Source organism: Podarcis vaucheri (genome assembly GCF_965113315.1).
Source record: "Podarcis vaucheri genome assembly, chromosome: 5".
NCBI lineage: Eukaryota > Metazoa > Chordata > Lepidosauria > Squamata > Lacertidae > Podarcis > Podarcis vaucheri.
In genome coordinates this window covers 10,116,887-10,144,357 of record NC_138763.1, presented here as the reverse complement: position 1 = coordinate 10,144,357, position 27,471 = coordinate 10,116,887, and the positions used below count along the sequence as shown (strand labels likewise).

Below are 27,471 nucleotides of genomic sequence, written 5' to 3'. Positions count from 1 at the left end.
AAGCCCTCACAGAAATTTATCAACTGATGGAAATTGTGGTCCAAAACAGCTGGAGGATGCTGGACTGAGAAAGATTGCTTTCGACACATGTTGGGAGGAAGGGGGGAGAGTCTTCCCCTAAGCTTTATGGGTATATTTCTGAACTCCCCCAACATAAATTTATCTCTGCAGCAAATAATAATAATAAAAGCAAAGCTAGCTTGTGTACTAATGGAGTTCGCATAAGAATTGACACACCCTATTCCCTTCTGACTGTTGTTTATCAAGGTTTGTTTCAATACTCAACTGACAGCTGGAAAATGGTACCACTGTAGCCTTTCTCTCTGGCAGCTATACTTACCATTGTCCATCCTCGCCTTCCTGTATAAACTGCACTAAATCTCCATCCTCTAGAGTGAGGGAATCTGGGAAACAAGTGTCAAAACTGCCTTCTACCCGGTAAAGGTTGGATCCCTAAAACAAATGAAACAAGGTGGTGCGTGATGTTATTGCAGAAGGAAAGATTATGGGCAGAGATAAGACAGGAATATAGTCTACTACAAGGCCCAAGGGATGCCTTTCAGACATTCAGAGTGACAAATGTATCCAGAAAAGGAGCACCTGCTGTGGTTTTCAAACACTCTAATTTTCCTAATGTTCTGTGCGCACGCCATACATTTAAAGCCCATCTCTCCGAAGACTCACGAGAACTGCAGTTAGGGGTGCTGTGAATTGTAGTTACATGAGGGGTAAACTACATTTCCTCTTGTTCTTTGTGGGGGGGGATGTATTTGCTCTAAATGTACTTTAAAGGTATGGGGCGTGCAGAGCTCTGCAAAAGTAATCATGCAAAGGACTGGGCAACGCAAAATCATTTGCTTTCACTGTTTTTAAAAAGCACGTCTATAGTCTTTTTCACATGAAAAGCTCACATGCAACCCCAATTATAATTGCCTGGAGAGAAGCCCCACTGCATTGGGTGGGGTTTACCTCTAAATACAGGACTGCGCTGTAAAGTTCATCTTTGAAATCTTACCAATTGATTTTTTTAAATCCTGAACTGCTTTCCCAGAAACACAAAGTGCTCAAAGCAAAATATCAAACCATCATGATCTTTCTTTCTTTCTTTCTTTTTTTTTCTTTTTCTTTCCAAAACCAGATTAAAACCAGATACAGTGGCACAAACAAAAGCAAAGGAGCTTTGTCCAACAGAGTGTGGCCAGTGCTTTGGTAGGCAAAAAATGTTGTTGCTGGGTGGCAGACACTGTATAAGAACTGGGCCATGCCGGCTGGGGCTGATAGGAATTGTAGTCTAAAACATCTGGAGGGCATCAGGTCAGAAAAAGCTGACCTAGGCCTTGTAGATTAGAAACATTGTGGGTTTTTAACTAACAAGAATCAGAGGACCTGAGGGTGCTGAATGCTAACTTTAGTATTTCTCCACTTGTGTGGTCCAGCTGCAGAACATGCAAAGCCGGTCCGCACGCTGATCCCTCAATGTGGAACAAGTTATAAATCAAAGTAATTAGATAGACAGAACTCACGTTATCTCCTCACCTATTGCCCAGCCTGAGAAACAACAACAACAGCTATAGGGAGGATTTAAGAAAACTGCACAAGTTGATAGCAAAATATTGGTGGTACCCGAAGAACCCACCCAACCCAATGCCATGGGTGGTATTCAACTAACATGTCCCATTGGCATAAGGATTTCTGTTTGCAGGACAGGAATTCCCCCACCCTTCATGTGCCCCATACCCTCCCCAAATCTCTAGATCAGGCATAGGCAACCCTGGCCCTCCATATGTTTTTGGGACTACAATTCCCATCATCCTTGACCACTGGTCCTGTTAGTTTGGGATCATGGGAGTTGTAGTCCCAAAACATCTGGAGGGCCAGGGTTGCCTATGCCTGATCTAGATGGTTGGGGGAATCTCTAGAACAGATTTAGTGGGGCGCAAAGGGAGGAGAGGGGGGTAAATGTTTCCTTGTGCAATCAGGAATCCTTGCACTGATAGGATGTTTACAAAGGGCTACTTGGAGACTGTCCCTTTTCTTGTTCTGAAACATTCCCATAGTTTGGGGAAATGCAAAACTGCATTTCCTGCTGCATTTGCGCCCAGCTTGAGCTAAGCTTAACCTACAGCATTACAAAAAGGTGTTATCTACGTTGTTAGGCTGGCTTTCTTCCTCCATATCCGAAGAGTTGGAGAGTTCCTCAGCGCTGGATGGGATGGCTTCAAAATCCTCAAACGTATCAAGCGACGGCATCTGCCTGCTGGGCCAACCTTTGCAAAGAAGGAGAGCGTTTGGCATCAGCAGCTGGCATACTTTAGACAGAATATTGATGGCACTGCACAGCGTGAAAATCCAGCCTTTTAAAAAACAAATGAGCAGCTCTCTACTGGAGGAGACCCACTCAAAGAGGTTAATTTATTGCATCTGCATCACATCCCTTCCTCCAAGAAACTTGCTTGGAGCATCAGCACAGCTTGAAAACTAACCTGCAAGGGAGGCCAAGTGGATGCAAAGGGTTATTGGAAGTGAAGCATGGTGATTATTGTATGTTCTTTTCACTATTATATGCATTTTACACACATTTTACCCTAATATATACTTTATTTAGCTGAAGAACTGTGCTGTGAAGTTCGGAGAAATGTGAATTCAGAGGCTCATGTATTGAGTTTGGGTTCATGCATTTTGGGGGGACTGTATGACTTAGGTAATTTTGCCCTTAAATGAGCACTGAATCGGATTTCTATCTCCCTGCTCCCCATCCTGACAGGAGCAGCGTGTGAAATTTGGCCCTCAGAGAAGCAAAGCTAAGTTGTGGAACTGATTGGAGTGGTGCAGATGTTTAAAACAATTCAGTTCAAAGCAACAACACCCCACCTAAAAAGCGAGTGGGAACTTGCCTTCAAAATCTGCATTTCAACATACATCTCTAAAATCTGCCTCACAACGTTTCAGGATCAAATTATATGCTGGTTTCCAAGCTTGGTAAGACCCAGCCCTGTGGATTTACATTTTTCCATCAGAGCAAATCATGAAAGTTCATTTTCATGATAATTTAGCTAGCATCATGAGAAGCAGACTGTCTTACAGAGGAACGTAAGTGACCTATGGTGGCTGATGGGTGGGAAGCAGGGAACCCACCAGTAGGTGGAGCCAGAGTCCATAATAGGCAGAGCCTTGTAATTCTAATTTTGCTTCCACCCTCCTCCCTGCAGAGTTCTGCAGTAGCAACACCAGCATCAGATTTAGGGCGGTGCAGGTGCCAAGCTGAGGTGGTGCAAAATTTAGAAGATCCATAGTGGGAGAAGATCCATTTGGGGGCACCAAATTTTGACTTAGCACAGGGTGCCATATTGCAACAAAAGATTACCAAAGTCCACCCCTGGCAACACTGATGCTACAGAGGATGAAACTGACAGCCAGGGTCACACTCTGGACTAGTTGTAAAAAAGGAGGACGACCAGTCTTCACTATATAGCTCCCTCCTCTGAAGAAGACATCAGCACCAGCATCATTAAACGTCATTTATAAATTGCTTCCTATAAGGCACCTGAAAGCAATTTGCAATAATATACAGTAGGCCTGAAACTCACCCAGGGGTTATGTTCTGGAGGTCCACTCACAAAGGCAAAATTGCACAAAGTCAGGAAGACCCCCTGCAATCACTCAGACATTTGTGCAACCATCCTTATCTGTCCGAAGGCAAATAAGGCCAGTAAGCAAGGCAGAGGGCTTAAAAAGCTCTTTCCGCACTGGGTTTTCCTGCTGCAGAAAGTTTTAAAATCCTCCACCTCGCTTATCGGGCATAGCCCCCTCTGATGGGTTTTTCCCCAGCCTCTTTCTGTTTATTTCTTTATTTTTCTATGAAGTGCACAAGGCTGATATCATGTAAGTAAACAGCGTACAAGTTTTGGGCCTGCTGTATATAAAACATGTACATATATTAAAAAACAGTTAAAACAACTGCATATAGAAAAACAATGTTTAACGATAGCAGCGCATGCATACAATCAACCTCTATCCAAGAAAGAAACATGAGGCAGAGATTTTATGAGGCTTGATGAAAGATGAGCATCTTCTGCAGGTGCTAGGAAGACATCAGATAAGGTGCCTGTCTGATATGCAGTGGTGGGTAGTTCCACAGGGTAGGTGAAGCCACACTAATGGCTCAATTCTGACAATGTAATAAGCACACTTCATGATAGGATGGTACCTGCAGAGTTCCCTCTCCTGTGGGATGCAGTGATCAGCTGGGTATGGAGGGGGTGAGGCGATTTACAACCTACATTGAGATGTGTGTAGACTTCACCCCCATTTTCTCTCAAGACAAACGGATGCCAACAACAAGGGGGGAAAGAGAGCAGAAAGAGGGAGGTAAAAGGGTGAACAAAGGATAAGCAGAAGCAAAATAAAACTAATGAGATGGAGCAAAGAATTCCACTCTCAGCTGGAAGCAAGTATTTTTTTAATAAAAAAAAAAAACATTTCAGGCAAAACACATCAGGAAGCCTCAGTGAAATGCTTGGGCATCACGCTAGACTGTGTAAGCTCCCATTCATTTAGCAACAGGCTCCCATTCATTTTGGCAGAGCTGTGCACAGGAAAAACCCACAGTGCATACTAGTAGCGCCCTTTGTCTTCAGATATGCTCTGAGCAGCACAGGCTTTGCATCTCAAAACACATTTTGATTCCTATTTACCTGTCTGTGAAGCAGATCTAGGGACTGGCCTCGTAGAGCGAACAGCGCTGCATTTAGCTTGAGCCAAGAGGTTGCATTCAAAGGCATCTGTGACAGGAAGTAGGGTGTTTGTTTCTTTGGGTGCTAGCTGGGATCTCAAAAATGTCAGGTCGAACATGCAACCCCACCCAGAAGGTTTTCCTTGCTAGTAATGCGATCGACGCTACGTACGCAAGATCGTCCATTTGGATTAACCTGAAATTGGGACCAGCTCTCCTATAAAGGCCTGCACCAGTGGCGTAGCGTGGGGGGTGCAGGGGGGGCCGGCCGCACCGGGCGCAACATCTGGGGGTTAGAGTTAGGGTGCGCAAATCCACGGGTTAGGGGGCGCAAATCCACGGGTTAGGGGGCGCAAATTACTTGCCTTGCCCCGGGTGCTGACAACCCACGCTACGCCACTGGCCTGCACTCATACACATTTACTCTGACTAGACATACACAGGATTTTGCTGCTGAGGATGAAGGCGGATTCAGCATTCGAAGGATGAGCACCACAAAGATGGGCCATAGCTGAGGGGCAGACAGTCCCTGGCATCTCCAGGTAGGATTCAGAAAGAGACCCCTGCCTGAAAACTTGAAGAGCCACTGCCAGTCTGTGTAGACATTACTGAGCTACGTGAACCAATGGTCTGACTCACTGTAAGGCAACTTCCTACCAGGTTCTTCACTTACGGTGTGAACCTGATTTTGCAACTTGTGCTGCAGGAATACCTTCAGCAACAAAGCGGATTGGCAAATCACGGCAAGGAGAACCAGATGTGCATCAGATAAGCCTGCAAACCTTTTAATTTGCATTTTTAATTTGCATGTGTATCTGCTCATAGATACATTCATTCATTCATTGCCTAATTAAAACAAAATTGCAAGCATTTAAACATCGCTTGCAAGACTGCTGCAGTGGGTGTTGATGGTATCATTGGCGCTAACCAGGCACAGCTCACCACACCCAGCTTTTCCCTGGTTCAGACAGGTCTCTTCAGAGCTTGCCACAGGACAGAAACAAATATGCCTGGGTTTAGATGGCAGTAACAGCACTTACAAGCTACCTCCCCCATTCATAATATTATGTGCCTGCCTTTGCCCTAAGTATCTGCCTATGGTGGTGCAATCGGATGGATTTCTGCAACTTTGGGAATCCCAAAGTAACTAGGCCTTCTTTCATGGCCAGCTCACCATGCTAACAGAGGGCATGATCCAGAAAGAAAATAGGGCGCCCCAGATTTGCCTAAAACATCACAGTGGGAGCCTGGCTGCCCATGACGTTAGCCCAATGCAATGGGAAAACCCCACCCCTCTTTCCCAAGGGAACAGAAAACTTTAACCCTGTTTGACCTGGATAGGGGTATGGAACCTTTGGTCCTCCAGAGGTTAACTACAACTCCTGGCCTGGGGCTGATGGGAATGGTAGTCCAGATTCCTCATCTCAGGTCCAGATTAATTACCTACATGGCATGCGCTGAAAGAAGGGTGCTCAGTGCTTTTGCCTCCCCTGGCATAAAAGGGGTGGGCCAAGTATACGAGGAGACCATTCATCGATGTTACGTGATGGAGGGTGCATGCAGAGTACCATTGATACCAGAGTGATGCTCATTTTAGAGCCGTTTAATAAAGGAAAGAAGGTTGAGGTGAAAAAGAGGTCTAGCTTACACCGCCATGCAGCAAAGGACACAGGAACCATCTAAACACGACCAACAGCAAACTCACGAGACAACTGCGGGACATGCTTTCAAGAGAGAAATAATGGAACAGAAGAAACTGATGCAGCAATGAAGAAATGGCCGTAAACGGACTGCGCCAAGCCCACAGCTGTTGTTTTCACCAATGATGCTATGAGTACCGTATTTTTCGCCCCATAGGACGCACCGGCCCATAGGACACACCTAGTTTTTTGGGGGGGAAATAAAGGGGGGGGAATTATTTTTCCCCCAGGTACGCTGTGCTAATCCCAAAGCTTGGGGCGTGCGGAGCTCAGCACGCCCCAAGCTTCTGGGTGCAGGCAAGCTCTCCGCTAGCCCTGGGAGAGCTGGGTCTCCCACGGCTAGCGGATAGCTTCCTGAAACCTGGAGAGCGAGAGGGGTTGGTGCGCACCGACCCCCCTCGCTCTCCAGGCTTCAGCGAAAGCCTGCATTCGCCCCATAAGACGCACCCACATTTCCCCTTCATTTTTGGAGGGGGAAAAAGTGCGTCTTATAGGGTGAAAAATACGGTACCGTTTAGCAGGATTGGGACCGTTGTGAATATATGGTACAGAAAGGGGCCAGTTTTAAAATCAAATGTACATCTGGGTCTCTTGAGCTTCCGCACTCAATCTGCATAAGAAGGGAAATGGAAAACAGTGTTTTAACCCTGCAATCCTGTGGTTCGTGGGAAACATCTGAAGGCAGCCCTGTTTAGGGGAGCTTTTAATACTGGATGAATCATTTTAATATTCAAGCCGCCCAGAGTGGCTGGGGAAACCCAGCCAGATGGGCAGGGTATAAATAAATTTTTATTTTTATTATTATTAAATATCCCAATAGCCATCGGAAGCATTGCGTGTCTGAGAGGGAAGAGAGCGTGTCGAGTTGGCTTTCTCATTCTCTTCCTTTCAGCCTCCAATATGCCCTAACTGGAACTTGGCAGGCAAGACATATGCATACAGGAAAGGATGATTAATTCCGAAACCAGAAAATGGGCTGATATGCTGACTCGAGAGTCCTTACAAACTCTCTCATATGTCATATGCCAGTGATGATGAAAGTATAGGCATTCCATGAAGGATAATTAAGGGACTGTCACCAAATGGTCCATGCATCATGTACCTTCGAAACCGAGAGGAGTTGGGTCGCTTTTAATTTCATGCCTCTTGACTTTAACTGCAGGAACAAGGGGACCTGTGTGGAGTTTGCAGATAACAAGAATCGAAATATAGTTAGAGGTTCAACCGGTTCTCTTGGCATGGAAAAGAATAGGATTTGCGGCAGAGGGCAATGGTTCGCTTATCTTAGCATACAACACAATCATAATGTTTTTTAAAGTCAGCTTGTCGAGAGATGGGGGGGGGGAACATACTTGTGATTTGCAACAAAAGCACCAAAAACCTTGCTTTTTAAAATAATAACTGTGATTCTGAAGGAAAGCAGAGAGCCCCCCCCCAATAATGGACTTGTATTACCATTCCTAATACATAGATGATGCCCACAGAGACGAGTTTGTGTTAACGTGAAAACTATATGCACCTATCTGAGCATGATTACAAATCATTCTCTCTGACCATAGGCAACAACCCAGCAAAGGTTGTCTGCTATGGTTTTGAAAAGAACTCAAGTTGACAAATGTTACATTTCCCCACCGTAATACTATTTTTATCTGCTCAGGTTTGTTCAGTGTTGATTTCACATACACGTAACTACTATTTTCTATCTTGAAATAACTTTATGGAAATCCATCCCAAAATAACATCTGATATGCTGCAATAACCAAAAAGCATTCCATAGTGAGAAGCAAAAGAACATAACCTTTGCCCCCCCTTCTCTATTATTATTATTATTATTATTATTATTATTGTTATTGTTATCCTTAATCTCCCACCCACCCCCTTTGAAAACAGTTATAAATCGGCATAGGGACTCAGGAGACAGTCAGTCAGTGCTGACCAAAGCCCTATTCTGAAAGGAGGGTCACTTCATGATTGACACAAAAGCTGACCAATCAGCAGCGTTCACATTCACTTTCTGCTCCAAACCAGAAAAGGGGTTCCTCCCCCCAAAAAAGCTCAGTCCAGGTGAGACGACAGCCCTTCTCTCAGAAGCACAGTTGAGTCCATTTCTGCACTCTGGCAGGCTTTGAAATTATGCCTGTCTGGTTGCACCCAGAGACTGAACCGTTCTGGCTTGCTTCGCATCCTAGTGGTGCAAAGCCACTTCCGGCCTGCCCAGGAGGTGGGGTTGCAGGCTTCACGCCCACCCCCCACGTGAGCGGGGGCTGGTTTCAGCCCCCGCGAGAGCAGGGGAATCCCGGCCGTGTCTGCCCTATTTAGGGCCGGCGCAGAGGGGGCTCACCCTCTTTTTGCCAGCTAGCCCCCAAGTTTTCCCGCCCTCCCTCCCTTTAGGTAGGCTTTAGGTAGGTCTCTGACTTTGCTATGGACTTCGGTCTGTCGCTGCAAGGGGCATGGTAGGAATTTTTCCCAATTGGCAATTTACAGCCATTTGGTTTTTCGCCTACCTCGTAGCAACTCGTCACAACTCTTCGGCATTGGCGGTAGGCATTGGTAAGAAGGGGTTAAGAGGATGGGGGGGGAGGAATGCCATCACCTCCCCCCAGTGAGCGAAGGGTGGTCCGTTAAAGGACTCCGGGGGGCGTGGCCCTGTCTGAAGCCTATGGAGGTGTGGGCCAAAGGCACGCCCCCGAGCGGTGACCCGGGGGAGCTCCTAGTCAACGTGCCTCGGCGGGAGACTCCCCCGATATAGTGTTAACCCTTCCCCGTGTCTCCAGCAAATGGGCTGGAGCCGGATAGTTGTTAGGACCAATGCCTAAGCCAATGCCTCTCATTCCTGAATTCAATAAAGTTGTGGCCTAATTCGCCCATTTAACCTTAAACCATGGTGTCTCGTGTCTTTATTTATCCTGGTGGGGGGCGGGAACTCGCCACGCAACTCCATAGCGCATAATGTTTGGAGGGGGTCGTGCACCTGACCCTTTCTGCTCTTTGCCTTGCAGAGCACACCGCAGGTTCAGGCTTGCAAGGGTTTCCAAGCGCCGCCACATTTGCACCAACGTCGGCAGAGGAAGGAAGGCGGCGAAGTGTTAATGGGACTGTACCTTTGGTTAGAGCAGATGTGTTAGTTGTGGTGCTGATGGAGGAAGCTAGGGAAAAGCGGCGGGTTACATCTCTCTCTTTAGATTCTGGATCTGGGAGGACAGATAGAGTCAGGTCAAGGAAGGGTTAGAAGTGAGCAAGCAAGCAAGCAAACGAGGAGGAAGGAGGAGATCAACAACAACAACTAGGAGAAGGCTGGAGAAAGGTAGCTTGTTTCCATGGAAAACTGCAGCAAACCGTATCACAGTTCTGTTCAGGGCTTGTTGTATTAAAACGTGCATTGTCTGCGTGGCCAAGGAGTCCCTGGGGGATCTAAGCCCACCACCTGGTTTGCCATGGAGGGGATGCAGAAGTTCATCAATGGCCTATGAATGACCAGATACAGAATGATTCCCTGCAGCTATTTACCAACTGGTAACTTACCACCCTTTGCTTGTGGTCATTTGGGAAACTGATCAGCTGCCCTGCTAAATGTTGCAACTCTTTCCTTTCCTGAGATTGCTAATGAGGTGTTAAAGTGGCTGGGTGTGTAAATTCCTATCCACTAGGATAACAGAAACGACATTTTCTCGCGCAATTACTGGCACACACTGCATGTACGGAGATGAATGAATCCGTTTTGGTTTCTTTCGTTTCCTAATTTTTCCATCCTTCAGTTTGACCCATTTCCGCATAATTTTCCAGTAAAAAAGAAAAAGTCCAAACAAAATTCTGAGTGCAGTTTTGTGTGCTTTTCTCCTAACATATACATTTTCGTTTGCAACTTTGTCTTGATATTCGCAGTTTTGCAAGCATCGTTCCTGAATACAAGGCTTTTATACACACACTGGGTCATATTCAACTGAATATTTCAGCAGGTGGGAGCAAGTGGAATGACTCCTGTTTCCCAAAGGGACTTGTCCCTCTCCTAGCCCAGCATGTGCCCTAAACACCCTCCCCAAATCTGTTCCAGAGGGTTGGGAGAACTCCCCTAGGAAGAAAGGCGGCAGCGATTGTGACTTTTCAGTTTAGAGAAAAGGTGAGGAAGAGGTGACATGATTGTATGAAATTACGCCTGGCATGGAGAAAGTAGATAGAGGAAAAGGTTTGCTCCCTCTCTCGAAACGCTAGAACTCGTAGACATCCACGTTGAAAGATTTAGGGCAGATTTTTAAAAGTACTTCTTTGCCCAGCGCACAGTCATGCTATGAAATTCGCTCTTACAAGAGGCAGTGATGACCATCAACTTGGATGGTTTTTGTTATGTACGGAGTTGAATAGGATCCAAAATGCAGCAGTCTGATTGGTCCTAGAATATTCAATAGTATTCAGAATGCAGCAGTCTGATTGGTCCTAGAACAATAGGATCCAAAATGCAGCAGTCTGATTGGTCCTAGAACAATAGGATTCAGAATGCAGCAGTCTGATTGGTCCTAGAACAATAGGATTCAGAATGCAGCAGTCTGATTGGTCCTAGAACAATAGGATTCAGAATGCAGCAGTCTGATTGGTCCTAAAACAATAGGATTCAGAATGCAGCAGTCTGATTGGTCCTAGAACAATAGGATTCAGAATGCAGCAGTCTGATTGGTCCACAGGAGCCACCCAATCCAGCTCCAGGTGGAAGTGAATCCGCAACCTGATTGGCCTACAGGAGAATCCCAGAAATAGCCAATCACGTGGGGCCCACTATGTAAATAATGTCTATAAAGCAGATATTCTGGGGGAACTTCCATTCCTCCTCACCACTATGAGCTGAATAAAGAGCATGAAATCCACTCTTGACTCTGAGTATATTTTAGTTTTTTAAAAGGATTAGACAAATTCGTGGAAGAGGAAAGGGCTTTCATAGCAAGTAGCCATGATGGCTCTGCTCTGTTTCCCCAGCTGGAGGCAGCAGTGCTTTCAAATACCAGTTTCTGGAGATCACAGGAAGGGAGAGGGCCATCGTGCTTATGGTCTGCTTTGCTGGTTTCCCACAGGCATCTGGTTGGCTATTGTGAGAACAGGATGCTGGACTAGACGGGCTCTGGCCTGATGCAGCTGTTATTATGAGGAGAGGGGAGATTATTCCACTGGGCAAGCGGAGACACTTGGGCCAACAGAACAATCTCCTTAGCACTACTTTGAACACAACCTCTAACTTTCACCAACGTACATCTTTCCCCCTCATATATGACTTTCCATACCTATTTTTGGGGTTGGAGAACTGCCTCACAAAAGTTGGAGGTGCCCATGTTTTGTAGGTGAGTTGCATTTCAGTTCATGTAGGGCAGGGAAGGGGAACCTGAGGTTCTCCAGATGTTTCGTTGGAGTCCCCATTCCAATCCGTATGGTCAGTGGATGATGGGAGTTGTAACCCAACAACATCTGGGCCATTTGGGTAAATGGTTCCAGGTTTCATCCAATGCCAAGTCATTAACAGGTCACTGAATCCCGAATTCCTCTCATTTTTCACAACCAGAACAGGAGTGCTCACAATGATCCGGAGCTCTTTTTTACACGTACAACCATCTCCGAACTCTGATATGGCCCTTGCTTTGCAATCGAAGTGAGCTGGGTTCATCTCTCAGAATAACTGACCATGTAAACGAGTGCTAGGAGTAGCGATCACAGTAAAAGATTACTTCTGAAAACCCTGCATAGGCAGGGTCACTTTGAAAGGAGATCACAGCAGGCAGTACTTTGTGTTAAACATGAGTGAAGCCCTATTAAATACATGAAGATGAGCACGACAGCCAAGATTATACATGTTGTAACACAGCTGCATGCAGGTTTCAAAATTTGCCAGCGGGAATGTTTGCTTTCTGGCCTTTCAAAGCTGATGAAGCACAAACTAACAAGACAATCGGATGCAATGTGATTGCAGGTGATCCTGTTACCACCAGTGCGTCTTCAAACATCTAAAGTTTCTAAACAAGCCATTTTCTCATGAGCATTAAGATACTATCAAGTTTTATGCTGCAACACACTGAGCTGTGAGTTTGGAAATCTAGCAGGCGCAGAAGCCTGTACTGAAAACTCTAATGATTTATTTGTGCATGCATGTGTGAGAGAGAAAATGAACGTCTGAAAGCAGTAAGCCTGCAAAATCAGTTCTGAGTAGGATCTTTAGAGGGTGATCATCGAGAAGCGGACACGGAGCAATGGATCCAAACTACAAGAAAGAAGATTCCACCTAAACATTAGGAAGAACTTCCTGACAGTAAGAGCTGTTCGACAGTGGAATTTGCTGCCAAGGAGTGTGGTGGAGTCTCCTACTTTGGAGGTCTTTAAGCAGAGGCTTGACAACCATATGTCAGGAGTGCTCTGATGGTGTTTCCTGCTTGGCAGGGGGTTGGACTCGATGGCCCTTGTGGTCTCTTCCAACTCTATGATTCTATGATTCTATGATCATTTTTTCCCCAAAATCAATGTGATCAGCAAAATCAGGCCTACCTACACTACAGATCTGTATCAGTTTCATGCCAGTTTAGTTGTTGTGGTTTCCCAGAAGTTTGGGCAGAGAAATCCTGGACGTGGTTTGGATGATACAAAGGTATCCCTCATGGCCCAGCTGATCTCTGCTGGTGAAGGACCTATTGTGTCACTGAAATGTCAGCCTCAATGGCCATTTGTCCTACTTTACAGTTCTTGGTTTGAAGGGCTGGCCAATCCAGAAGGGCTGGCCAGTCCAGTCCAGTTTATAGGTAAAGACCCCTAAGGAGGGGGAACAATGGTGCCTTGAAATTGCTCATCAATAGTTAGTACCTGGACGGCAGATGGAGCAGGCACTCAGTTCACCTGGTGACAACCTTCTCCAGGGTGAAATGTATTTTAAAAAGGTAAAGGGACCCCTGACCATTAGGTCCAGTCGTGACCGACTCTGGGGTTGTAGCGCTCATCTCGCTTTATTGGCTGAGGGAGCTGGCGTACAGCTTCCGGGTCATGTGGCCAGCATGACTAAGCCGCTTCTGGTGAACCAGAGCAGCGCACGGAAATGCCGTTTACCTTCCCACTGGAGCGGTACCTATTTATCTACTTGCACTTTGACGTGCTTTCAAACTGCTAGATTGGCAGGAGCAGGGACCAAGCAATGGGAGTTCACCCCGTCGTGGGGATTCGAACCACCGACCTTCTGATTGGCAAGTCCTAGGCTCTGTGGTTTAACCCACAGCACCACCCACGTCCCTAGGAAATGTATTTTATTGCTGTGTAAATGACAGGTCGCCTGATCACAGCCTTGTCCACAGGCGCTCCATGAAAAAGCTGATCAACTGCGGGATTTGTGCAGCACAGCAAACGAACATCTTCACAGTACCACCGCGAGGATTCATATTTACTGGCAACTTAAAAAGAGTTATTGTGCCGGCCCAGTATTTATGCAAGATCTTGAATACACTCCACATGCATGTTTATACCTAGTGGTCTGGATTTAGTATCTGTTTGGAATGTTGGAAAGGCCAAATAGAAATTGGCTCGGGGTTTATTACAGGCCTTTGGCAAGAAAGAGTTCTGAAAATAAAATATGTAGGCCAAGTTATTTCTGTCTCCCCTCCATCCTCCTTCACTGAGCCCTGCGTTTATCTACTGTCCAGTGAGCTCCCAGCACCAACCCACCATATTTTGCCTCCCAAGGTAACTACGCTGGACAAAGTTCCACAGAGTGAGGGCCAGGAGTTCAGTTCTTATCTTGGGTAGCATCCTGCACTACAACCAGTGAAGCACTGAAGCATCTGAGCTGCAAACTTTGCCTAGCACAGGAGATCCCTTGCTTAGATCTCTCAATGCCTTTTTAGCCACACGTTTATTTCCCCACTCTGGAATTTATTTTCACGAAAAGCCAGCTAAAAGTGTCCTAAATCTGCCTTCAACAGCCTGGTGCTTTTCAGATGTTGCTGGACCACAACTCACATTGGCCTCAGCCGGCACACCTCTAAATAAATCCATTTTGATCAGAGGTCTGAGAGAGGAGGTTAATTCTCTCCCTACCCCCTGTGACTTTTTTTGTGACTGAAATCAACCCCTCTCCCACCCAAAAAGCTGTTAACAGCCACATATAAGAGGAAGGCAAATGTCTGTGTTGTGCCTGCCTGTCTCTGTCCCCTCCTGTTGGAATAATAATAATAATAATAATAATAATAATAATAATAATAATAATAATTATACCCCACCCATCTGGCTGGGTTTTCCAGCCACTCCAGGCAGCTTTCAACAAAAGATTAAAAATACATTAAAACATCCGTCATTAAAAACTTTCCTAAACAGGGCTGTCTTCAGATGTCTTCTAAACATCAGATAGTTGTTTATTTCCTTGACATCTGATGGGAGGGCGTTCCACAGGGCGGCCGCCACTACCGAGAAGGCCCTCTTATAATAATTTATAATAATTTATTATTTATACCCCGCCCATCTGGCTGGGCCTCCCCAGCCACTCTGGGCGGCTTCCATAGAAACCAAAAATACAGTAAAATATCACACGTTAAAAACTTCCCTGAACAGGGCTGCCTTAAGATGTCTCCTGAATGTCAGGTAGTTGTTTATCGCTTTGACATCTGATGGGAGGGCGTTCCACAGGGTGGGCGCCACTACCGAGAAGGGCCTCTGCCTGGTTCCCTGTAGCTTTGCTTCTCGCAATGAGGGAACTGCCAGAAGGCCCTCGGCGCTGGACCTCAGCGTCCGGGCAGAATGATGGGGGAGGAGACGCTCCTTCAGGTATACTGGACCGAGGCCGTTTAGGGCTTTAAAGGTCAGCACCAACACTTTGAATTGTGCTCGGAAACGTACTGGGAGCCAATGTAGGTCTTTCAAGACCGGTGTTATATGGTCTTGGCGGCCGCCCCCAGTCACCAGTCTCGCTGCCGCATTCTGGATTATGGTGCTCTTAAGTCTTAAATGGTGTTCTTAAAGCTTTTTAAAAAAAAGTATGTTGGGAGATCTGATCCTGCACCTCCCTTGAGATGGACCCTAAGTTGTGTACCTCATACAATGTCACACAATTGTACCTTGCAATGCCACCATGGAGGCTGGGCCATCACTTTTAGGGCAAAATGATGTGCTAGATTAGCTGGGTAGCTGGGAGACGGAGGGGGGGGTCTTAATCTGGATCAGCGCCCCCCCCTGCATATTTGTGATTTGGGAGGGGAACTCTCTCATTTGCATCAATGTGAGCTTCCCCTCCTTATGCTAACAGGCAGTCCAATACAGACTAGGAACCCAGGAAGCTATCTTCATACTGACCAAGACCGTTCGTAGAAGTTGGATGGAGATTCCTACACTTCAGGGGGTTGGACTAGATGCTCCCAGGATCCCTTCCAACTCTACAATTCTAAGATTCTGTGGTCCACCTGAGCTCAGGATTGTCCATCCTGATTGGCAGTGATGTTCCAGACTTTCAGACGGGGGTTTTCCCTGGAGATGCCAGGAATTGAACCTAGGGAACTTCTGCATGTAAATCCGAAGCTCTGCCACGGAGCTAGGCCCTTTCCATAGAGCTCCACTACCCCCATGCCAGAGTTCCAATCTGGATTGGGGCTTTAGGGTACACAGCTAATATAACATACGGTACGGCTTGCAAGTGGATCTAATACAAAAGCTCTAGTCTTGACTCATATAGCAGTTGCTCCAGTTTTTTCTGCACTGTTTCTAGAACATCTCCAGGACATAAGAACAGCCCTGCTGGACCCAGCATCCTGTTCTCACCGTGGTCCACCAGGTGCCTGTGGGAAGCTCACAGGTAGGACCTGACTTGAACACAATAACACTCCGCCCGCGATTTCCAGCTATAGGTATTCAAAGGCTTATTGCCTCTGATAGTGAAGGTGGAACATGACTCTCGTGGCTCACAGTCACAGGTGGATGTTGGGATATAGTTCCATTCCACCTTAAAAGGAACAAGCATGACTGTTGTGTGTCACATGCCTGTTTACTTCCAGCACAGGCTTGCTGGGACCTTCCGTTTGTATATTGCTGTTACTCTATTGCTGTGTGCTTGAACACGAAGGGAAGCAGACATGTTTTCCCCTTTGTTCCTGAACTATGCGGAATAAATGCCTGTAAATAATGCTTACACATGTCTCTGTCCGCCACTTCCGTTGTGAAGATTTATTCACTCTGCTGATAAAGCGTGCTCAAGTTTCTGAAGGCTTCTGAAGCTATGAGTCGCTGATTGATGCTGTTCCAAGGGAGACCGGAGTTCGCCCGGCTGCCGGCCGGTGGCTGGAGCCAGCTGGGGGCCTGCCTGATGCCCCCGTCTCCCCAGCAGCATCCCAACAGGCCTTACACCTCCTAAATTCATCTAATCATCCTTTCAAACCATCCAAGTTGGTTACCATCACAACCTCTTGAGGGAGCAAATTCCATAGATTAACTTCACACTTTGTAAAGAAGCACTTCCGTTGGACAGCTCTAGGCTATAGTGTTATGAGAGACAAAGGAAAACTTTTTTTCTATTCACCCCCCCCCCCAATGCACGGTTTCCTAGAACTCTACTGTGTCTCCTCTTACTCCCCCCCCCCTTTAACTAAAAATGTCCCCAAAAGTTGTAACATTTCCTCATGGGGCATCCATCGTTTTGGTTGCTCTTTCCAGCTCTTAAAAAAAGGAGGGAATTCGTTTAAAAGCTTGGGTTGCCGCTCCTCTTAACAGGCCTTTAACAGCAGCCTGACAACAGAAATTGAGAAGGCGAAGTTAATGTGTATGTCGGAGGCAGGTGGGTAAAACCAGGGAGTGCCCCCAGATTTGGCAATCCTTCGTAATATGGCGCCCTGAGCGAGGCCAAAAATGGGCACCCACAAATGGATCATCTCAATTTTGGATCTTCTCAGTTTTGCATCCTCTTGTCTCAGGGCCCTGTGGGCGGTGAGGAACCACCTGCACCATCCTAAATGCAGAGCTGCTACCTTTGAAAAACACCACCTAGTAGCTATCAAGAAGAAGAAAACACTGAGGCTGTGTACACCCCTGTTCTCTCTGAATCCAGAGTGCTCCCATTGCTTTGAAGCCACAATCCACATCTATCCTGCAGTTCCTTGAGAAATATTGCGTTTTGATGCATTTCCCTGCAAACTAGCTTCAATACGATTTGGAGACGTAAGCCCTAGGAAGACATCCGCACCCCTTCTCCACCCATTGGTGGTACAGACAGAAAAGTGTGCAATTTGGGGGGAAATGTATCCTGCCGTACCGATTTGTGCAACAGCATGCAAATGCAGTTTGAAACGCAGCGTGGGGAAATGGCCTCACTGTGTTTTAAGCAGGTCATGTGAACACAGCCCGGGTGAAGCTAGGGGATGGGTACAACGGACGAGGACATTATGATGGGATGCGGTCACCCTTGCAGGGTGCGATGGATGACGTTATGGGATGGACACCGTGCTCGGGAGACGTGTGGCTGGCGATCAAGCACTGAGAGTGGCAGTGGTTTTACCTTTGGGTGGAGCTCTGCGGTTGGAAAGACCTTGCAATGTGAACCGCTTTCTAGCAAGAGCTGAGCGCTCAAGATTAAGGCTGGTGGAATAATCAGCTAGGAGAAAGAGGCAGAGGGAAGAGAGAGGGCAGAGGGGTCAGCCTTGCAGCTTGTGGAGAGAGCAAAGTTAAGAGCTTGGGGGGGGAGAGAAAGGGGGAGGCGATTAAAAAGTTGGAACGCTTGGCCAGCCGTGAGCTTGCGCAGCAAGTGACTAGCTGGGAAGGTGGCTGTGGAAACAAGGAAGCAAGCTAGCTGAGCCAAACATCCTTCTTGTTATGCAAGGGATAGATTTGACTAGCTAGGTTTCACCTGGGAGCAAAATGGAGAAGGCGGGAAGGTGCTTTGTGGGGAGGGAGGGAACACACGGTTCCAAAAGGAAGACAAGTCAGCAGGAAAGTAAGTGAAAAGCGAATAGTTAAAAAAAGACCCAAAAAACTCTAGTGTCCACAAAACACCCAAGGCTGCTCACGGAATTATGGACCATTGAGTGGAACCCTTGAAAGCATCAAGGCCACATTCCCTTGCCGGCAACCATCCAGAGTGGGCGGAGCCAGAATCCTAAGTGGGTGGAGCAATGGGTGTGGCTCTTACCTTTGTGCAGTAGACCACGCTAAAGCCAGAGGTTTCTGCAAGTGATCACACCTCTCCATCCTCCAACCAGGCAAGCAACAGGCATAGTCACAGTTACTTGAGGAGGGCACTTGAGGAGTAGGGTTGGGGTGGGTTGTAGCCTAGGGGGAGAATCTTTAGGGATTGAGGTTCCCCATTCCCAATGCAGGGATTGTTCTGAAATAGGGCTTCCAGTGTAACAATATGAGCTGCATGTATCAAGGTGAAAGCCCTCCTTCATGATGCGCTCACCAGCAGCCATCCCCAAGCAAAGCTATCTCCTTGCAGGTGCCCCTGGCGCAGCAAATCCTCCCAAAATATTATTTATGTTTACAAATGTTCAAGTGACTTTTCACAATGCTACTTACAAAAAATAATATTGTGCTGAAAGAAAAAATCACGGGGAAAACTCAATACCAAAAGAAAAAAGAAGAAGAAGAATCTGTCAACTGAAATCAAGATAAATATCTACAAATCTGTATAACCACAGCGTCCATGTTGTATGCTTCTGCATACGAAAAGGTTGAAGAAGAAGAAGAAGAGTTTGGACTTGATATCCCGCCTTTCACTCCCCTTAAGGAGTCTCTAAGCGGCTAACAATCTCCTTTCCCTTCATCCCCCAGAACAAATACTCTGTGAGGTGAGTGAGGCTGATAGACTTCAGAGAAGTCTGACTAGCCCAATGTCACCCAGCAGTTGCATTTGGAGGAGCGGGGAAGCGAACACGGTTCACCAGATTAGGAGTCCACTGCTCTTAACCACTACACCACGCTGGTGTTAGCATTGCACTCCTCCCATTGCAAGGATCACCAGATTCTTGTTTATTTTCTGTTCCGTGAGAAAGGAAGCCAATCTGTGTGACTTCTGTCTCTGGTACTATTGTACTTTTTCTTTCTGCTCTGTCTTGCGACGAGATGGGATGTCTGTATGAGGGCTGCTCCTCTCATACGTGTTTGTTATGTTCTTTAATCTGTAATTAGTAGAAATAAAGTAGGTATGCCCAGATACCTCATCTCCGTCTGCGCTGCTTTTACTCTGGTATACCGGGTGCTCACAAGACAGCAGCTGTGAGTCCCAGAACACCAGGACCCCTTCCCGGGAATGCTGCGTGGCTGTTCCAGTGCCGGAGGAGGCCGTGGGGCCTGCAGGAGTGTTAATAATAATAATAATAATAATAATAATAATAATAATAATAATAATAATAATAATTTATTATTTATACCCCGCGCATCTGGCTGGGTTTCCCTAGCCACTCTGGGCGGCTTTTAACAAATATTAAAATACAGTGGTCTGTTAAACATGAAAAGCTTCCCTAAAGAGGGCTGCCTTCAGATGTCTTCTAAAAGTCTGGTAGTTGTTCTTCTCTTTGACATCTGGTGGGTGTTCCATTAGCTGGCTCCCTTTGGGAGGCTGGTTGCCTTTGACTGCTGGCAAAAGAAGATCAAGGATCTGCTCTGGCTAACCTGCCTTGCTCATACATTTGAGACACAGGGTTTTCTGGGTCATAGTGGGGATCCCCATGAAATTTAATCTTTAACTCTCCTCTCCCCCAGAAATGCTTTCTACCTTGAAATCTGAAATGGCATTGCCAGCAGCAGGGTCAACGACAAGGCACAGGAGCAGCATCAACAGACAACACCGGCAATGAAGGGACAGAACAGGAATGAGGAACCTGTGCTCTTCCCCCCATCACCCAGATGTTGAACTCTGGCTTTCATCCTGGCTGGGGCTGATGAGAGATGGAAGGGCCACAGGTTCTGCATTTCAGGGGCAAAACTGGGGTCCATTGAAGGTGTCTTCCCCAAGCCCCCCCCACAATATCCTGGAGTCAGCACTGCCTGGCAATACTATCTTGGGGAGCCATAAAGCAACTATAACCAAAACGCCATGGCCCCTCCTTGTTTTTCTGCAACAGATGAGTCATCTAGGTTAGCTCATGCCAGAGTGCCATCGTTTGCACACTAATTTACCCTCCCCCCTTTTTCTAAAGGAAATATATTGCTTTTCCTTATGACACACCTGTGAACTAGGTTCAAACTTTTCACGACTTTTTGCAGAATTTCAGCCACAAAATGACTGAGGATCCCTGACATGAACATGGAATTAAATCCCAATTCAGCCAGCAGAGGGTGCACCAAACTATTGGATGGGTGGTTTGAAAAATAACGTTAACACTGTGGAGCAGCTCTCCTGCTATTCAAATGGTCTGGAATCTGCTACTTGGCAAGACTGACCAAACCTCAAACGGCTGAAACTGCTAGCTTACTAAATGCATAATGTGTAGCCTCATATTTTGAAAAATCCTAAGGTAACAGCACTCTTGCTCTCCAAATCTACAGAATGCTTCAGATGAATGGAATTGCAGTACATGTTTTTCACTGGAGAATGAATGAAGAATTCACACGACCACACGGTGAGTGGTTTGCCTTGTGCCCTCTCCCCACATAACAGCGTTTGCAAAACAAGTTGCTGTAAACTAGAGAAATGTTTGCCTGATATAAACTTTCCACCATGCAAATGAGCTGCCAGTTGAATTCAGATTCTGCTCCCTTGGCACCTCCAGGTAAAAGGACGCTCAGCTAGCTTCAGAAGTCCTCTGCCTGAGGTCCTGAGGAACCACTGCTAGTCAGGGGAGACAATAGTGGCTGAGATAATGCAGAGCGTCAGTCGACTGACTTGCTGTCAAAGCTTTGTATGGCCCCTGTGTCAAAATCGTAACCATTCAGGGAGTAGCTTTAGCTCAGTAGCACAGCACAAAAGGCCACAGGTTTGATCCTCAGCAACTCCAGTAAAAAGCGCCTTGAGTGGGAAAGCCTGCCTGCATACAATGTGACATGAAAGTCCAGCACTATGTGCCCAAGCCATCGCTTGATTTTGCACTCATCACTTGATGTTCCAAGTGATAGAAGTCCCAAGCATCATGCAATCAAGTGATAAGAGATGAAAGGATGTCCTGTCCATTCTTGTGTGAAGTGGCCCAGCACTTTGCATAACAGCCAAGGCAAGTTCGGTAAGGGCTCATTCCCCCTTCCCCCAAGAAAAATCGGCAACTCAAGTTTTCTTTGGATTGATGCTTGCTCTGATTTAGCACCAAAGAGTGGGTTTCCCCTGGGAAAGGAGCAGGTCAAGTGGAAAATCACTTGAACCCGTGCCTTCTTGGCATGGGACAAGAAGAAGTGAGGGTGAGCCCTGTGTTCTCATTCAAAGGTGTTTCCAGAAATCCCTGTGTGTGTTGTGCCTGCAAAGTGTGGATCAAGACCAGAAGGCAGTTCATGCAGGTCACTTTGAAGCCCAAATTCCTGCCCTCTTGTCAAACTGCTGGTGTGGGAAAGGAGAAATTTGCAGAGGGAAACGGCATGCGCACCATCTCCTCTAGGCTTCTGCCTTAGAGTTCTTCCATCTCTGCACTGCCTACCTCTTTTTTGTCTGGCGTTGGGGCTGATGTTCCTGTCCCGGTTGTTGGACATTTCCAGGCTTGAGAGCTCAGATTTGTTCTCGCACAAACTCATGGACTTCCTGCCGTACCTTTAGAGACAAAAGAAATGCAACAAGCGTTGTTAAAATAGGCACTAAAAGGGCATCAATGTGCAATGGTGCATTGAGGCAATTTCTAGACTTTGGACTTTGTGCTCTTATAGGGAGGGTCCTTTCCAGAGTGCCGTGTGTCTGTTATTCCACTTGCTTCAACATGCCCTGTTACATCTGGGGCCCCTCCTGCCCAGGTCCTCTGCCCTAAAGAGGCCTCCTGCCCTAAAGAGAGGAGCCCAGGTCCTCTGCCCTAAAGCCCAACCCTCGTGGCACCATCAGAAATGGTCCTCTTGTTGCAGAGTTTCCCCATCTCACCATGAATATGTCACCCCAGTTAAAAACCTTCCTGTCAGAGTGAGCTTTGGACTGTAAAAATGTACAATGAGAGGAGACTTCCGGTCAGTGCCATCAGCAATGGCGGAGTTTCTCTGACCGGGAGGAACCCGCTCCGTGAAAATCGGGTCCTGCCGCCGCGGCAAAGGCGGAGAACCTTTAAAAATCCCAGGTGGAGGAAGCCTGGGAACGTGGGATTCGGCTGACACCAGGAGCGCCTCACCTACTCGCGGGGAAACCCTTTTTTAGGGGTCCCAAAGCGAAGTGGGGGGAGCAGCGTGGTGTTTTGAATCAACCGCTACTTTTACGGAGTGAAGCCGCACAGCCGTTGCCGGAGAGCGCTGACTTTTTCCTGTGGACAATTGGACTCTAAACAAGTACCCGTGAGTAGAACGGAAAATTGGATTAAGAAATATTTTAATTTGGCACCGAAACAGGAAGGTTCTAAACAGGAAGTCCGCCTCCCGTTTTTTGTAAATAGATTGAAGCAAAAACTTTGTAAGCTAAAGTCTGGGAAGTCGTATATAAAGTTCTAAACTCCATTCATCATCACCAAAACCCCTCTTGGAAACAGGAGAAAAGAGGGGGATTTTTGACTGTTTAAGCCTGCAGGAGAGAGAGTAAAGAAAGATAAATTTTCCACCGTCTCAAACCTGGGAACGGGGTGTCAGAGACAGAAATTTATGGGGAAGTTCATCGATTGTGAATGGAACGTCTTTTGACAGATAGTTAAAAAAGAAGAAGAGAGAAACAAATTGATTCCAATGTTGCTTCTTGCAATCAAAAGAAACAAAGTATTCGAAAAGTGAAAGTTTTTTTTTTTTGTTGGTCCTGCTTTCAAAAGATGGATACAAATAGAAATTGTCTCCTCTAGAGGGAGCTTGTTAATTTGTTGCCGGAGCTGATCTGGGGACCTTACAGCTGTATGATTAGGATCGTGAGACCAGACTATAACCTTGGGGGAAAAATGTGTTTACAAGAAGTCTTGGTGCTTGCTTTTTGCAAGACAAGTGCTTTGCTGGAGCAGATGCATGAGAAGATGGATTTGATGACTGTTGCAGTTAAAAACTTTGGACAAAGGGCGAATACCCATATAGAAACCATTCAGGAACCAGCCCAGGAATTTGTTTTGATAGGGCAAGTGCAAGTGCAGAAGAAAATGGAGGAGGTTGCTGTTGAACCTCAAATAACACAAATGGAGAGATCTGAGGCCTTGCAGGAGTATAAGCCGCTGTTTTTGAAGTTTGAATCTGGAGTGGACCGGGGGGGGGGGTCTGGAGTTGTGAGGGCTCTTAATTTTGGAAAGACTTTGAAACATGCTTTTTGTTGGAATTCTGCCTGGGTCAGAGGAATGTGCCACAGCGTAGGCACCGGCAGATATTCCTGTCGACCTCCCCGCATCTCCACTCTGCTGATAAGCGGGCGAGGTCTCGGCGATTCATCTCAGATATGTGAGAGGAACACACCGTTCATCCTCTCTCCCCTTTGGTGTCCCCCAGGAGGGGAAAGAAGCAGACAGAAAACTATTTACATCTTTTATTTCTGTCTCTCATATCAGTACAGAGAAACGTGTCTGCACTCGACAACAGCAAGAAGAAACTCCACCCATGTACTTCCAGTACAGGTCATATGACACACACACTGAGCTAACATCCGGTGCTCAGTACAGAATGGACTGCCCCTTTGTTTCCATGGCAACAGTCACAAACATCCCGTCTGGCTTTCCAGCCACAAGCAGCTGACTGAGCTGCTGGAGCCTTTGCTTGCTGCAGCATTGGTGCTTTATGGTAACATACTCCCCCTAAAGTATCAATGCGTGCTGCGAGCAAAGCGTCATCCAGAGAAGAAAACAAACAGTTGTTATACTTATAACATTCCCCTGTTGTTTCAGTTCCACCCTTGGAACTACCCGCCACTGGTTTTACCAATGTACCTCTCTGGTTGTGTGACTTCACATTTCCTTGGTTAACAACTCTCTGTTGTGCCTTTGTCTCTGACTCAGACACAGCTTCAATCTGTCCTTGATCGTTTACAACAGCAACATATGCAAGGTTAGCAAACTCCTCTGAATACCTCTTGGGTGGTACACCCTTCGTTGCTCTCTCAGACCTACGTAAGAGCTGCTGCTCTTCTCTGCTTTCTGGTTCAGCCTCTGAACTCTCTGGAGAACCAGTACTAAGCTTAATCAGTGGTTCATCCTCCTTTTCTGAGGGTCTAGTCATTATTTGAGATTTCCTCTCAATGACTGTGACAACTGAGCTGTCTGAGCTATCAGTGTCATCATCATCAGTACCACTGAACTCAATAAGGTCAAACTCATCATCATCATCATCAGAGTCCTCTGTGGAAAAAGTTTGAACAATCACTCTCTCCCGTTCAGGAGCACTCTCTAGAAATTTTGTGAGAATCACCTGACCAGATTCAGACAAAATTACTCTGTAGAGACCTTTTTCATAACCTACGAAGATGCCTCTGGCATTCTTTACCCCACTTGGAGCTTCTGTTCTCACATGAGACCCGAAAACCTTAAAATAGGCAACAGAAGGTTTTCTATTAAACAGCTTCTCAAAAGGAGAACATCCCAACTCTGTTGAGACTTTCCTTAACCACACATGAAGATAGGACGCTAAAGATTCGGCCCAATAATCATGTGGTAAATGTGAACTTAGCAATTGCGCATGCATCCCCTTTTGCAATTCTTTGTTCACCCTAACACAGACACATTTCTTCCATGCTTCCTCGGAAGTAGCAAGTTTGTGTCTTATCCCTTTCTCATCCAGGAACCTCTGGAAATCCTGTAAAAGAAAAACTGGCTTGTCATCTGTGAAAAGACAATCAATGTTAGCATCATGCATACTTTTAACCTTGTCACAAAACTCCTGAAACTTTTCTAAAGTTTCCTGCGGTTTCTTCATCAAGTAAACCCAAGAATAATTAGTGTAACAGTCAACACACACAAGGTAATATTTTGCACCGCCTCTAGATGGTTCTAAAGGACCAATCACATCAGCATACACCCGCTGAAAAGCTCTGTGGACCTTCTTAGCCACCTTCTTGGTGCTCACACTGGTCACACCTGCAAGAGATATTTCGTTAGAATCAGAAGTATTACATTTCATGTAATCACTTTGATCAAAAGTCAACAAATACAGTCCATCTTTCTCTTTAGCAGTAAGAAACAGTTCTCCATCTTTGTAGATCTTGCATCTTTTAGCATCATAGTACAGTTTCAGTCCCTTCTTTGCAATCTGCGACACGCTCAGCAGATTAAATTTCAGTTCTGGAACCAGGTAAACATCGCTTATAGTCAAGTTTAGACTCTCAAGATACACAGTTCCAATTCCGGTCGCTTCCAGTTCTTGACCGTTGGCTTGTTTGACAGTGAAGCTTTGCTTCTTCAACGTCGAAAACAGTTCTCTGTGTGGGCAGAGATGCTTCGTGCATCCCGTGTCGATTATGAACGCGTTCCCAACATCTGGCGTGGTTCCTTTCACCATCATAGCCTTTGCAGGTTTCACCTGGCACTTGGTACGGCTTTTGCTTGACGCCTCAGGCTTCGTTGAGCTGTTCTTGGCTCCTTTTGACTGGCGCGGCTTCTTACAGTTTCGCTGTAGATGCCCAGTCTGTCCACAATTGTAGCATCGGACAGCACTCAGTGCTACTCCATGCTCTCCAGTAGCACCATCAGTGGGGAAATTAGAACTCTGTTCTTTCCTCCCCCTGTCAGCAACACTCATTGCACCTTGTTCAGGAACACCAACAGTTCCAACAGCCACAGTTCCTGCACTCTCCCCTCTGGGGTCAAAGCTCTCCTCAGCTTTCGATGAGCTCTTAGGAACTTGGCCAGCTTCATTTTGGCTCACCCCTTCTGGGGTAGTTATCCATCCAGACCCTGATGAATAACTGTCTCTGGGCAGGGGAGATGAACAGGGCAGGGCTCCCCCTTTCTTGGCATCCATTTTGAAGCCAAGCCTCTGGCTCACAGTCTCAAACAAGCTGTAAAATCCAACAGTTGTTTACTTTCTGCACCTGGCAACAAAACGCTGGCTACTTTGGAAAGTCCCTCCAAGAGCTCTCAAACGTGTAGTCAAAACACACTCCGTGGTTTTGTTTCGCTTTCCCAGCCTCGCAGTCCATCTGCGTAGCCAGTAACTTTCCAGGATCGTTACTTTGCAACAGTGCATAGAGGACTTCTTATCTTAACCACAGGAATTTGTGGAATGCAGGCTTCAGCCTCAAGCTGCAGGCCTTTCCTCCCGGAGCTTTTGTTTTTCCAAAACGCAGCTCCTATGAACCAGGGAATTAATCATCCTGCGTTCACACTTCTAAGCCCTTAAAAGTCTCATACCTTGAGTATCGGCTTGGCTGTCAGCTTCTTCTGGTCAGCTTCTGGCTGCAGAGAATCAGCCTCTCAAATCAGGCTTCCATGGAGCAGAGGAGGACAATTCACCAACCTCCCATCCAGATGTCCGATGGACAGCAACCATCCTCTGCTACCACTGTTGGAATTCTGCCTGGGTCAGAGGAATGTGCCACAGCGTAGGCACCGGCAGATATTCCTGTCGACCTCCCCGCGTCTCCACTCTGCTGATAAGCGGGCGAGGTCTCGGCGATTCATCTCAGATATGTGAGAGGAACACACCGTTCATCCTCTCTCCCCTTTGGTGTCCCCCAGGAGGGGAAAGAAGCAGACAGAAAACTATTTACATCTTTTATTTCTGTCTCTCATATCAGTACAGAGAAACGTGTCTGCACTCGACAACAGCAAGAAGAAACTCCACCCATGTACTTCCAGTACAGGTCATATGACACACACACTGAGCTAACATCCGGTGCTCAGTACAGAATGGACTGCCCCTTTGTTTCCATGGCAACAGTCACAAACATCCCGTCTGGCTTTCCAGCCACAAGCAGCTGACTGAGCTGCTGGAGCCTTTGCTTGCTGCAGCATTGGTGCTTTATGGTAACACTTTTAAATACTTTCTGGACTACAGTGTTGACTGTGGGGAATGGGAATGTGGGGAATGGGCTGATTTGCTGAGGAG

General features: G+C 46.6%; 1 protein-coding gene across 6 annotated transcripts in view; it reads right to left on the bottom strand.

Annotated features, from left to right (window-relative positions):
* MCF2L2 (MCF.2 cell line derived transforming sequence-like 2) overlaps positions 1-27,471 on the bottom strand; it is a 244,322-nt gene that overhangs the window by 17,197 nt on the left and 199,654 nt on the right. For 5 of the 6 annotated variants that reach the window (XM_082223915.1, XM_082223916.1, XM_082223918.1 and 2 more), the window contains 7 exons: positions 21,981-22,090; positions 17,918-18,013; positions 9,534-9,623; positions 7,535-7,606; positions 4,695-4,781; positions 2,149-2,267; positions 341-453 (listed from right to left, as the gene is read on the bottom strand). In XM_082223915.1, the coding sequence (XP_082080041.1) occupies positions 341-453; positions 2,149-2,267; positions 4,695-4,781; positions 7,535-7,606; positions 9,534-9,623; positions 17,918-18,013; positions 21,981-22,090 (687 nt within the window). The remainder of the gene's footprint in view (positions 1-340; positions 454-2,148; positions 2,268-4,694; positions 4,782-7,534; positions 7,607-9,533; positions 9,624-17,917; positions 18,014-21,980; positions 22,091-27,471) is intronic. The other variant, XM_082223920.1, reaches the window with a different exon arrangement.